General features: G+C 45.3%; 2 protein-coding genes across 7 annotated transcripts in view; both read right to left on the bottom strand.

The window, feature by feature from the left end:
* The window catches only part of IPO9 (importin 9), a 56,635-nt gene extending 51,962 nt beyond the window's left edge, over positions 1-4,673 (bottom strand). Inside the window, exon 1 of the mRNA XM_036086636.2 lies at positions 4,454-4,673. Coding sequence (XP_035942529.1) covers positions 4,454-4,616 — 163 coding nt within the window. The 5' untranslated portion in view covers positions 4,617-4,673. The remainder of the gene's footprint in view (positions 1-4,453) is intronic.
* A 1,644-nt stretch (positions 4,674-6,317) lies between these two features.
* NAV1 (neuron navigator 1) overlaps positions 6,318-14,065 on the bottom strand; it is a 247,772-nt gene continuing 240,024 nt past the window's right edge. For all 6 annotated transcript variants that reach the window (XM_078078260.1, XM_078078261.1, XM_078078263.1 and 3 more), the window contains one exon: positions 6,318-13,155. In XM_078078260.1, the coding sequence (XP_077934386.1) occupies positions 13,060-13,155 (96 nt within the window). In that variant the 3' untranslated portion in view covers positions 6,318-13,059. The remainder of the gene's footprint in view (positions 13,156-14,065) is intronic.

Below are 14,065 nucleotides of genomic sequence, written 5' to 3'. Positions count from 1 at the left end.
GGCAAAAACATTATCTGTCTAAAACCTGGCTTAGAAGGGAAGATCCAAAGGAGAGCATGGAGGATAAAGGATTAAGTTAAGAAACATATACTATTGGTCTTAAAGGTCTACTAAAGAGACATGAGACTTGGTAGTGCTTTGACAGTCAGGGAAGCTACTACTAGGAAGAACTGTGAATAGGGTTTGGTTGGGAAAGGAGGTAGTTCTGAGTAAAGCTCTGGAGAAGCCCCCCTTTTCTCACGGGGGTTGGTAAGCACCACAAAACCACAGCTGAAAGGAAAAAGAAAACTCCACCACTGGCCTTTTTCCGAGCGTGGCCGCCTTCCGCTCGGCTCAGTGCCCGCCACATGCCCAGGAGTGCGTCTGGATCCTTGAGGGGCTCCCTTCGCAGGTGACAGTGCTTACGCTATACTGTAAGAGAGCCAGAAAAGTGCCCATGAGAACCAGAAAGCAAACCTCCAGCTAGCAGGAACATCTCTCTAGGCATCTAAGATTGGGGGGGGGGGGGGGGAGATCAACACAGATATCTGGGCAGCATCTGAATGCCAGGAAAAGTGAGGGAGAGATAATGCCCCCCCTCCCCAGTTCAATATAATGGTGATGGAAAAAAGTATTTTATGTGATGTATCTGCTAGGAGCAAGACAGAAAAGACTAAGTCAAAGCCAAATGGTGGGGGAAAATGTCTTCACTTCCAATAGACGGAAAGAAATAAGAGAAGAAAATGACCTAGGGTCTAAATTTCGTTATATAAGAGTCTGCTATGCTGGCCTGGAGAATTAGAGCTTATGAATGAAAGCAACTCATTCTACCACTTGGGTGATGCTGCTCTTAGAGGAAAGTAGAGACAGAAGGAAAACCTTCATTCTAAGATATAAAAAAGTAAAGCATAAATACACCGAAAATAAAGAGCTGATATTCCCATTAAGTCATAATCTTATAAGTCAGACAAAAAAGAAAAACTCAGTAGACATTAGACTTTGATGTAAGAGATCTCTGGCAGTTCACAACCTTTCCGATCTTTTTTAACTACTATGTTTATAAAATGCTTGATATGACCCTGCCTGTTAAATAAAACAAGAATTAGAAGAATGTTCTAACAGATCAAAAGAGTTTTATTTTTACTCTGTTGAGGCAGAACTCAATTCCTGCAAATTCTGCTTATCAAACTCAAAATCTCAATCTTCCTAAGGAAAAAAGAAAGGGGACCATTTATCTGTTGGAATACTGTAACAGCAGAGGCACTTCCAAACTTTCAAGTAATATGCTTCTTAATTCCGGATGGGAGTGTGTCTGAAGAAGGTGGTTTGTGGCACCATCTCCTTCTCTAATGAACCACTGTTAAATAGGGTTTCTATTCAGAAAGGTTTGTTGGGTTTCCCTCAGATTCCAAGTGACTGGGGAAAAATGGAAAGCACAGGAACTCAAGAAAATCATTCCAGGACACCAGGCTGATTTTATCTTGATCCTTTTGAAATCAACCCAGTATCAGAGATGGATCTCTCACATATATACACTTCCTTGGCTTAGACTTAAGACAGTAGGCTCCCATTCTGGAAAACACAATAACTAATTATTTCTTGGAAAATTTCAGTTGGCAGACTAAATGACCAGAATGTACTTTGGGCTCCAGCAACCTCAATTTTCTAGGATAAATGCTTCTTAAAATCTCATCTTCCCAAGAATCTGGTCAGAGTATGTCAACCTCTCTTGTCTGTCCATTTAACAGAGGAGGGTTAACAAATGATCTGTGTTCCTTCCTTCAAAATTAGAAATTCTTCCACTTAAGCTCCAGGACTAGGACTAGGCAACCAAGGAAGGTGGTACATCTGTTTGTCAAAGGGAGCAGACTGGTAAATCTTAGAGATCAACTGGGACCAGTCTTCCATGTGAGGCAATAATAAATGGCTCACAAAGACAGTGTGGTAATTTGTGTTTAACCAGATTTGGTTGTTACCTGACACCGGACCCCAGAAACCAAAAAGATCAAAAGATTACCAGAACACAAATGATAATAGACACCAACTCTCAGATTTCTCATTAACTTCAAGTTTTAAGGAAGTGTGTTTCCTAGGACCAGAAAGCAAGGTTCTTCCACTAGGATAAAACTAAAATGTGAAGCAACTCCAAAGGAATGGAAAATGATTTGTTCATTCATTTACAAGAATGGTTCCTACTCTGGCCTGCAGGGTGTTCTAATAATAATAGGAAGAGCAGTGTCCTACCGGTTTCATCAGGACAGATAGTTGGCTAAATCCTGGCTGCGAAGCCAGGTGCTATATTTTCATATAAAGGAAGGCAATGGCTAGTGGAAAGAAATTAGTGACCATGTTAAGGAACCATCTGAGATTCAGACAGAATATAAGACAGGAGGTACTCTGGACCCACTGGCAAAAATAACTTGGTAAAGGCCATAAGAAGAGGAAAGGAGAGAAGCAAGGTACTACATCTGAGGAATGGATCATCACCCTCCATCTATAAAGAGGTTACTGAAAAGGGGTGAATTTTTATCGTTTTTAAATAAACATAAGGAATTGGATTATTTAAACAACGCAAATAGCCTCCAAAGGGTCCAAAGCACTGCAATCAACTCCAGAGACCTGGTCCAACCCTGTACATCACATCCTAAACCTGCGAGTCATATGCCTTAGTACTAGACCATCAATATCAGGTCACTGTATTATAGCCTTTTTATGTAGCACAGCATGCCTGATAGCACATTACCAGTAAGCTAAGGTGTGTGTGTTTCAGTCTATTCCCGTCAGTGGCCTAAATCAAATGCAAAACGCTGCACTTCTGTTTAATTTTAGATTTCAAGGCCCCAAAAGATGAAGAAAATGAGATACTAGAATTTCAAAAAGATCTCAAGAAGTTTATACAATAATCGGCTATGCCTGGATGAGACCATGGTATTGGCTAGAGAAGGGATCAGAGCCCAAGTGGAGCTGTTATTGGACAGTTAAAACATGCACCAAGGTTCACCTCTTGTAGGAAGGTGCCAGACTTACATCTGGGCACCAGGAACATTGGATATCATTCACGGAAGGCATCAGACCCTCAACTTTATTCAAGTAGTAACTTGAATGTGATGAGGTTCCTTTGCTTTGTCACTCTTCCTCCTTAATATTCAAGGGAGGCAGAGACTGTGAATTAAAAATTTTTATCTAAGAGACTGCAATAACTGCAATCAATCTATGCATGGCTCTCAAAAAGCTTTCTCCTAACCAGTGGTTGCTCCTACTGTAGAGTCTGACATTTTACAGAACAATGACAATTACAATTAGGCCTTCAAAATGGTACTTAACCTATTATATCCCAAATCTCAATGTATTTTCAACAGAAGGAAATTCATTTTCAACAGCGATCTCATATTGTGAGAGAATATAAAATTAAAGGAAGATTTGTCTGAAGTTCTTTTTCAGTAAAAATCCTAAGCCCAGTAGGACAGCAAACTCAAGGTTTTGAGTGTGACTGGTTAGTCCATGGACAATTTCCTGAATCTCAGAAGAGGCCTCTAAGAGGTGGCTGAGCTGGGGGAAATTCTAAAGATTTGCAGTTCTTCCAGTGAAGCCCTGACAAACCAAATATATTTCTTACATAAAGGCCAAGAGGATTTTCCCTCCTCCTGTTTTAGGATCAAATTGTTCTTTGTAAAGTGCCTACACTGGGCCTGGTGAAAGGCCCACTCAGCAGAAAATTGACAATCTCAAACCAATAGTTTGTTTTTTCTCCATCACTTTAAAGCATATAATAGGAGTACGGGGACAAAGAGTCAAAGACAAAGGATCAGTTCCTTCAAACAGAAATGCACACAGCGGTATTTAACAAGTGCAAATTATTTTCAAAAATTAACGGGGAGTATGATCAGGAAGGTGAATCATCTGCACATGCACTGAATTTGACTTCTGGAAAAACATTAAGAGGTAAAACGACCAGCTAGGCTTATAACTCAGAGGCAGAAACTTGTTTGATATGTACTAAGCTTTGATAGCCGCGTTCTCAAGGCTCTGCCCTCTCACCACTTCTCATAACTCCCCTTACTCTTATCTCAGTACAACCGAGCTGGCAAAGAGGACAGCGAAAGACCCTGGTCTAAACTCAAAAATGTTTCCCAGACCGCGCGACTTCCTCCAACAGCAGCAGGTCTAGCTCCATCTCGGTCCTCTGCAGATCCCAGACTCCATCTAGCTTTTCTAGTCTCCACCCTCCCCCTCCCCTTCGAGGCTCCACCTCCCCCGACCCTCTCCTCCAGGCGCGCCTCCCCTCTCCCGGACTTTCACAGCCACCGGGGACATCGTCCTCTCGCTTCCTACCGCACTCCCGCCTGCTGGGCCTCGGTGCCCAGATCTCCATTGGCTGATTCCCCTTGCCCCCGGCCGGTCCGGACCTGCGGCCAGTGGATAGTACGGCCGGCCCAGGTCCGACCCATCCTCGTGACGGTCCCGCCTCACTCACCCTCTGTCACCTCGAGCACCTTAATCTGTTCCTCGGCAGCCGCTCGCACCTCCTGCACTGGGGACAGGATTCCGGTGAGGGTATCCACCAAAGCCTCCTTCAATCCTTGTGCCACTGGACCCGGCAGCCCGGAGGCCGCACCACCCGCTGCCGCTGCCGCCATCTTTCTTCCCTTCAGCCCGCCAGCCCCGCGGCCGGGACCCGCCACTAAATGACGGCTCCCGCGCGCGGCCAATCCGCGAAGCCGCGCCTGCGCACCAGAGCAGGGCGGGAGCGAGAAGGGGGTGGGGAATGGGCCTAAGCCTCCAGAGACAGCGCCTCCTGTCGTATGGACGAAAACCGCACCTTTTCGCGCAAGAATCCCTTCACGTTTATATGAAAACTGAGGTTACGGGGATTTTCTAAAGTGGAACAGCAAGTTAGCAAACTCACTTGGAACAAACCCCATGATATAGGACTTTAAATTCATGGATCTTTCAGGTATAAGATACTTTGTTAGAAGAGAGGAAGTGAAATGGGAATGGGTGTAGAGGGCTTTAAGGAGAGAGGTCTGGGTCAGAAATAGCTATTTTAAACCAGTCTTTCCCCCCCACCCCAAACACTGAAAAAAACCGTTGGCTCACGTGAGTCTCTTCATCTCAGCCTCAAGAATTCAAAGGTAGGGGAAAAGAAACAAGTGGACTGGGCAGTGGAGAGTGGTCACCTGAAAAAGACCCAGTCCCTTGGCTTTCCAGCCTAGTTGAGCCCAACTTCAAAATTGTGGAGTGTCTGACCAGGAGAGGGCACCTGCGTGGGGAAGGGTATTTCCTCCAGAGTAAGTACTTGAATGACTATTTGAGAATGAATCCTATTCGCTGAGAACGTATAAATTTTTTTTCCCCAGAGAAATTGTGGCTGGACATTTAAGGAGTGAAGTTTAATATGGATATTCTCGGGCTGGTTGTAGGAAATGGTTGAAGGAATAGAGATAATGCTAAATACTGGAGCAAGTGGAGAGGATTATCCAGAGGGGTTAAAAATGCAGGGCAGAATGTAAATAAAACAATACATTTCAAATTTTAAAAAATGCACGTCAGGTTGGCAAGCATGTAGTGGCAGAGGGGTAGAATGGCATGTTTTCGGAGTGGGAGGCTCAAGAGCAAGAGGAACAGGTAATTTTTAGCAAGCTATTCAGGTTGAGTGCCTTAAAATGGTTTCTAGGAACTCTGACTCTCATTCCCAAGTGGCAGAGGAAACCAGATGGCAATTCCTAGCCTAGTTCTAAGACTATGGCTGCTAAATTGATAGTGATCTGGGGGTGTCACTTCATTTGAGTATTCTTCCTAAAGATTGATTCCTTGATTTGAGGACAGCTCTAAACACATTTGTCATTTCTCATGTGAGAGGACAGGTGGGTTGTGTTACCACAATTTCATAGGGAAAAGATTGCTTCTTGGACCTTGAAATTCCAAAGTAGGGAATAGTAGGACTTCTTTTCCTTCTTTCCTTGTTCCATTAGAGCAGCTTCTTTTTTCCTGGGTTAATTCACTTTTACCCCTGGAAGAGAACAGGAAAGTCCAGAGGGTGGTAGATTTTCAAACATTGTGGCAGTGGATGGAGGACTCAAGAACCCTGAATTTTGGGCTGGTGAAAGATGCTATGTCCACAGCGTGCAAGTAGGGAACTCCCCGACCCCTCCTTTCCCCAACCAAAGGGTTCCAGAGCTCCTGCTTAGGATCTGAGGATCAGACATTTCCAGGGAGATGAGGTTTACCTCTTGGTTAGGCAAATGACCGCAAGCAGTCTCACCTTGCAGATCAAGGAATGGGCCACAAGATAAATGGAGACAGAAACCAGACAGAGAGGGAACTAGAGAGAACCAGTGGACAATACAGGAGATAACTTTATTGAAACGCAAATGGCATCAAACAGATGAATCTTGCTGGGAGGAGACATGCCTGATGGAACAGAGGGCCCAGATGAGAGGGGCCTCTGGCAGTGATGGAGGAAGGCCTCTTCAGCTGGCCTGGCATGGATTTAATTTTCAACCAATTTGTTACTTAAAACAAATTACTGAGGGGACAGCTCAGCTCTCTTCATGATTGTTACCGCAACTATATACAACGGTTTGCTTTCCAGATTCAAATTTGCTTTCTCTACATTAGATATAAAAGGGGGTAGATTGAAAGAGGGGAGGGTCAAATGAGAAAAAACAAACACACAGACACATACATATCCTGGTTTGGGGCTTTATGTCCAATAAATTAAAAAAAAACACACAAAAACCTGGTGCAAAAATTCCTCCCCACTTTACACCTGAGGATTGCCATGCACTTGAGAAACACAGACTCCATCACATAAACAGTGCTGCCTAAAACAGGATGGGGGTGGGAGGGGAAGGGAAGGAAAGGAATCTGGTAGGGGTTGGAATTCATTAAAAAAAAAAAAGATTGTTCTGTTACAAAAACAAAACAAAACACAAAAAACAACAACAGTAACGAAAGTCATTAAGTGGGAGGCTCCTGCACAGCAGGAGCCCAGACACTGGCTGGGATATGGGAGCTCTTGCCTTATTATCTAACATCTTCAGTCTCCAAGGAATGGGAAGGAAGCAGGAAGATCGCACAGGAGATGACCAAAGGCCCGTTATAGGCCTTCGGGGGGACCGAAGGGGTGATTTTAGTGAAATCTGTTTTACACTTGTCTTCTTCCAGCCTTAGTTCCTCCCCAGATGCTTGGTCCTAGATTTCAAGAGGCCTAGTACTAGCACATTACTTTGTCCTCTACCCATAAGCTCCCTCACAGGGAAAACTGACAAACTTGAAACAAAACCAGTTGTCAATAGCCTCATCTACCCCATGGCCCCATCAACTAGAATCTGGAAAGATAAGAAGCTCCTCTCAGATTTTTTTTTAAAAGGATTTTCTTCTATCACTGTGGCTGAGTCATTCTGTACCCTAGGCCTGGCGTGGGGAAAGGAAAGGATGAGCCCAGGGATTTAGTGGTGCCTGTCCTGCGTCTTCATTGTGCTTCAGCCCGTCCTGTGAGCGGAGCAGAGCATGGAGACGGGGTCTTCCTCGGGGTACTGGAGCCCTCCAGCTGCCCTGGGGAAGGAGGTTCTGGCCAGGTTTCTCAGACCCAGCAGTGCCATTTAGAACTCAACTAAAGGAGAGGGGATGTTGCTAAGAGCACAAGTTGCCATGGAAATACAAATGAGATTTTCTGACTTTTCTCATCCTATTATATAATCAGAAAAAGCCTCGGAGTAGACACAATCTAGCAGAAGAGCAGTCTGGAAGAGACCTCCAACTGCTTGCTTCAGCTACAGCCCATTCGTTTCCCAGGTAAAAATTTCAGAGCCAGATTTTTCTCCGAAGATTGTGTTCAACTCAAAGAGATTCCTGCCTTCCCCCTCCCGTCTGCCCAAAGGCACATGAACCTTTTCTGTGTTAACTAAAAGGAAAAACAGAAACATAAGGAAGCATGGGAAAGGTAACTTTCAAATTAATGTAAAAGCCTGAATTACAACCTAGGACCTTATTTTTTGGTCCTAAAGCTCCTCGGTGTGGGGACTCTGCTACTTGCCTTTCCCTTTAAAAAAGTGACTTTCACACTGTAGCGTGCATCAGAATTACCAAGAGCGTTTGTTAAAACAGAAATGGCTGGGCCCTCTCCTTAGTTTCTGATTCAGTAGGTCTGAGATGGGGCCTGACAATTTCATTTTTAACAAGTTCCCAGATGTTGCTGCAGCTGCTGGTCTGGAAACATAGGATGAAAACCAGTATTCTAAGAAATGAGAGTTGAATCAAGGGACCAAGGGTCCACTTACTTCCATGACCACTCTTGTCAACAGAAAATTCTCCATGGCATAATCATTCAGAAAAATAGCCAAAACATCAAACTGGGAGGAGCCAGTATACATAGGTTTAATTTTCAACTCTAATGGTCTCTATGCAGCCTCTAAATTTCTATTGGGGTCCTCATCTTCCAGTTTACTTCTGTTTCCCAGTCTCTGGCTGGCAGTGCTTGCTTCCAGGGCTAGGCTGAGCACGCATCTGCGCACACATGGATCCTAAGCAGTGGGGAGAGCCCACTTGGTGGCCCCATAGATCCCTGATCAGGTTGGTTGAGGACTCATGAATATATAAAGCTGATTCAAGTATAAAGGGCAATTATCTTCAGGCATTGGCCTTTTGGGAACACAGTGTCCCTAAGGCCATTTTATTATTTATGGCCTCTTTAGTGGAGCCATGAACCACTAGTAGCCAGAACTTGCTAGTAGTTCCTAGTCATCAAAAGAGTGTACCAGCATTAAATTAGTATATCCATTAGCAAAACCTCTGGCTGGAAAAACACATTTCAGCCCGTCAGTGGGGTTGACTTATAGTCTGCTTATTAGCGTCAGCTTAGCTAAGGCCCGAGAATAAGAAAAACAAGTATGATGAGGAGTTACATTTGGTGATCTGGATTACTTTAACACTTGAACCCTGTGTTAAACCTGTGATTAGGACAAGAACAGCTTCCTTTCCTAAACACCCTGAAATAAAGAATTCTTAGAGTCTCCTGTAGGTCTCCTGATGCTGGCTTGTAGGACCAAGTCCCACTCGGTCTGGCAAATTTCACCTATAAGCAGGGTTTCTGGATATGGGTGTCCTCTCAGGTGATGATGTGAGGTGTTTGTGAGAAAGAGCAGGCTGTTGTCTTCCTACTCTTTTGGAATACCACAGGAACTAATGACCTCCGAGACTGGAAGGGAATGTCCCTCTGAATCGTGTGACCCTCATGTCAGGGAGCTAGGAGTGGAGGCGTGGTGAGATTAGGTCCATTGGGAGTCTTGCAAACAGGAAAACCAAAAAGCCAGAAATGAAATGAAATGAAAAAAAAAAAATCACTATTTCTTCTGAAATCCTTAAGGAGTATGAATAGATTAGTTAGAAGGCTGGTAATTCAAGACCAAAATGTAGCATGCCAATCAGTAAGGACTTCATTGTAGGGTCTGTCCATGGACAGCAAATCTTTCTTCCCTGTCAGCCTCTAGCTTCCCAATGGTCAGACTACATGAAAAAGACGTTGGTATAAGGATTCACACAAAGACAGAGATAAGCACCGTAGAGCTGCCACAAAGCATAGATTTTTAAAAAATATTCTGAAGCCTCAGAAGTTAGGAAACAGCAACCGCAAAGTGCTCTTGAAGGCGGGGGCGGGGGGGGGGGGAAGAGAGACACACACAGACATCAGGTCCTGTATTAGCCTCCAATTACCTAGTATTTTATTTTTAATGCCTAGGCAGGGATTGAGAAACACATACACTGGACAAAATGTGTTGTGGTCGTCTTCATCCAGAAATGAGAGGGAGTCTGCGGAGGAACCTCTCCTGGAGTCACGGCTCTCCCCAGAAGTTGATGTTGGGTATTGAACCATGTCATCTGCTAGCCCACTTTGGTGAGGAATGGAGTTGAGGGTCTGGAGAGGAAGGGGAGAGCACACATCCCAGTCCTACATAGGCTGGGTTCTTCTGAAGGTGCCCAGGGGCTGAGAAATTAGCCGTGGGACCCAGTTTTCATTTTCGGAGGGATCCCAGAGTCTCAACTAAGAAGCAGGTGCGTAGGTAGGAGAGAATGCTGTGGATTCGCTCTTGTCATTAGTTCTAGGGCAGTAAGGGGGAAGCTCAGGTTTTCTGCTTCAGAGAAGTCTGGATGAGCACCCCAAGGGGTTATAGCACCATGAGGAGGCTCAACTTTCTGCAGTTGCCACATAAGCATGATTCCTTGGTGAGACAACAAATCCCCACAATGAGGGGCCCAAGTGTGCAACTGTAAACAGGGTCCCAGGCTCCAGAGGGAAAGCTGAGGCTGCAGTGCCACCTCATTAGATGGGAACACACTTTTTGGAGGAAAGCAACTAGAGACCTGGGCTAAATGCAGCAGTCAACTCAGAGTAGAGGGTGGTGGGTCCCAGAAATAGAGAGTAAAATTAGTAACATGAGAGGCCTCCAGAAACAACCTGCTGAGGATCCAAGTAAAATTCACGGTGGTATCCATGGTTACCAGGGAGCCAAGAATCCCTTTGGAGGTCTGAGGCAGTTGGAATGGAGGAAGGGGTTCTCCCCTTTCCTTTTTCTCAAGTAGCCAGTAACATCCATGATAGAAGGCACTGGCTGGGCAGCACCAGAAAGTAGAGAGTTAAGGGCTCAACCACCTGATCAAGATGGCATTAAAAGTCTGAGCCTTGCCATGGGACTGGAGCTAAGGACAGGGTTCAGAAGAGGCCTCGGTCCAAAGAAGGCCCATCCGGTCCTCCCTTCCTTCCAAGTTGGAACATCCAGCTCTGGGGCCTCCTCATTCTGCACAGCAGAGACCTTAAGGCAATGATATCAGCACCATCCTTGAACAAACAGCCTCTTCCCACCACAGAATTGCATATTTTACAGCTGAGTTGTTGGGGATCTTCACAGCTCATGGACTTAGCAGCAAAAGCACTAACAGTCTCCAGCATAGAGGACCCTGTCATCCCTGGGAGCTACCAGATGAATGCGGAAGCTTTCTTGGGGAGCAACCTGAACCATCTGTTGGACCTAAATGGAAAGATTCTGATATGAAGAGTCAGATGCATGTACTCCTTGGTTGGGTGGGACAGAACAGTCCAGGTGAGTATGCTTGTAGATTCGGATAAGGTCTTGTGCTACATAGGAATCTGAAGAATGCACACTTGGGCCCAGGCTCATCACAGGTCTTTGATCTGTAGAGCCCTGAACCTTCATCCTCGCCAGGCAGTTCAGCCTGGATCTCATCCCACAGGGGCTTCCAGAAATGGCAGGTAGAGGACTTGTCCACTTGAGATAAGCAAGGTTCCATAGTCCTTCAGGGTCCATCTTAATGGATCCCAGATCTTCTGCCCCCCATGTATTAGATATCTAATCAAAGGCTTCTTTCTAGCTGGCACCTTGGGTTTTGGCTACATTTCTTAGATGATCCTGAGGGTCTAGATAAGCAGAGGATGTGCACTTAATGGAGGTTAAGATTTCCTACTAGATTGTGAACACAACAGCTCAAGTCTTGCCTTTTTTTTTTTTTAAACCTGGTGACTGGCAGACAGTAAGTACTCAGTAAGTCCTTGCTGAGTGAAAGCATATAGACTGCCAGGCCTTCGGGGCAACTTCTACTGAAGGTGGATCCCTTTAGAAGGCAGATCTTTGCCACCAAGTCAAACTCCTTGAACCTTATATTCTGACTGGGAGTATTTCATATGGATGTCCAGTCTCCTGTAAGTGAATATTTACTAGTCAAGAACAAATAGTAAAGGCCAGCTACGGATTTTGGATTCAGTTGAGCAGAGTGGCCGCCATCAGAATAGCGCAATGGGGGGCCCAACAGGCCACAAGACAAAGGAATATTCCCAGTTTCCTGGTTTTCCTCCAGTCCAGTGTGGAGCTCAGAGTAGATCTTCTATCAACATGGGGTGATACACTCTTAGACCGGAGGCTGGCAGCTGAGCTCCCAGGCAGAACGTGTGCTTTCTCAAAAGGGAAGTCAAGGTTCTTTTACTACTTTTGTCTGAGCCAATGCTTCGGGTCTCCTGTAAGTCCCAAGGATGCCAAAAATAGTGGCATGGCAGGCATCTAGCTAGTGTCAATTAGATGGCATCAGATTCTCCGAAGAAAACCCACTTGGAAAAGCCAAACTAGCCCCAGGAAAAGCAACCCAAACATTTTGTGGACATGAGAGGAAATGGAAAAAAAAAAAAGAAAGAAAGAAAGAAAGAAAGAAAAGGAAAATAAATAGGCCCACAGGAGGGGAAAAAAAGAAAACAAAAAGCGAAAATAAAAAATAAAAAAAGTAGGGTTTATTGACTCTCATGCATGTTAAATTAGAGGGTATAAGACAGAGCTAACAGTCTTTCTCTGAAGGCTGGAATGCTATTGTTGTGGTCTGGTGACTTCCGAGATAGGCAGCCATCTTGTCTTCATCCCCTAAGTCATCCAGGGATGGGCAGCACGTTCTCTACTTTGGCAACTTCTTCCTCTCTCTCCAGCGTCATCTTTTCCTTTCTTTTTTTGTGTTTTTTTAAAATACCTTTTACAGATTGATTTAAACATTTTTTTAAACCACATGCTTCTTTTTCTGGGCTCCAGCAAGATCTCTGGGGGAAGAGTTATTGGCAGTGGTGACGGAACTCGGAAGGGTCTGCGAGAAATTCTGGGGAGCTTCCACCTCCCTCAGATTTCCCCACACAGGGCTGTCTCTCCCAGAGCTGTTCGTGAGAATCAGTTAGAACTGCTGCCGGTTTTTCTGATGTCTTCTGAACCCCTCCCCAGAAAGCCTAGGAGTTTATAATTGAGACACGGAATCAAGGAAAAAGACCCAGAACCATCTTTTCCCCAAAGTCATGAGAGGAGGCCAGTAAATATATCTAGGGGACACAAGTTTCCAAACTCCACCCCACCAGTCCTTACTAGGAAGTTCTCAAGGTGCAGCACCAAGAACCTGCCCTCTTCCTTCACCTCCTCCTCCCCCTCCTGTTCTCTTGGGCCGGAGAGCCAGCCCTCTGGAAGAAGAGAGGGGAGAGGAGGAGAGAACGTCGCTGATGCCAGCATTCTGCTGTCCGGGGTGACAGTGACTGCTGGACCCTCAAAGCGTGGCCTGGAGGTTGGGGTCCAGGATGGTTTCTCGATCTGGAGACTCAATGTAATTGGCAGCTTCCTGAAGTTTCAGCAGCATGGCCATCTAAAGAGGGGCAAAAGGAGGGATTCATGAGTCGGGACTCAGGGTCCTGCCCACAGAAGGGAAACATAAAGCAATCTAGATCAGGGGCCTGATCCTTGGTTTGGAAGTGATGAAGGGCCCAGAGAGCATACAGGTGGCCCTGAAAAAGCAGCAGTGGTTACTTCAACCCTGTCTGTGAGCATGTGTGTGTGATGCTCGGGAGTATCTCGGCTCTACGAGGTGCTGTGCTGTGATGTGGGAGGGATGTCGAAACAAGAGAGCCTCTGCCTCCAAGGCGGTCACACTCAGGAGAGGACAGAAGGCCTGGACGTACCGACTAATACTGGGAGGGATGTGCGAAGTGGCCGTAAGAACGTCTGTGTGTGTCAACTTCTTCCAAAGAGATCATAGCCGAACACAGTGTCATCACGAGTCTGTCCTGCACACCCACCCTCTGCCGCAACACACAGCCCAGTGCTTCGTGTCAGGTCTAAACGCTTCAGTGTATCCACCTCCTTCCTCCTTCCCTCTTTACCTCTCTCCAGCTCCCATGCCTCTTCAAGACTGTGACCCTCCGTTTCAGCTAAGTATACCTGGCTGGTTCTCTATTGAATCTTCTATTTACATGATTATTAACAGTCTTCCAATTTAATGGCTTGTTTTTTGTTTTTTTTACACAGGTAACACCTGTTTTTAGCAAAGTCAAAATTTAAATTAAAATGTATTATGACTAAAGTGGAAGAATTTCTTACTTGCAACGTAAAACTGCAAGGTCACAGGAGTGGTGCACATTAAATTTTAATACAAACTGCTTAGTTATCTTCCAAAATGGCTTTGCTAATCAACACTCCCACCAGCAGAGGATGAAGTCTGCGCTTGCATACACACTATTTCTGCCAATGTGAAACGGTTTTCTTCTTGTTTTGATGTT

Source organism: Halichoerus grypus, chromosome 7, assembly GCF_964656455.1.
Source record: "Halichoerus grypus chromosome 7, mHalGry1.hap1.1, whole genome shotgun sequence".
Lineage (NCBI taxonomy): Eukaryota > Metazoa > Chordata > Mammalia > Carnivora > Phocidae > Halichoerus > Halichoerus grypus.
The sequence above is the reverse complement of the archived record's forward strand: the minus strand, read 5'-3'. Positions and strand labels throughout refer to the sequence as shown.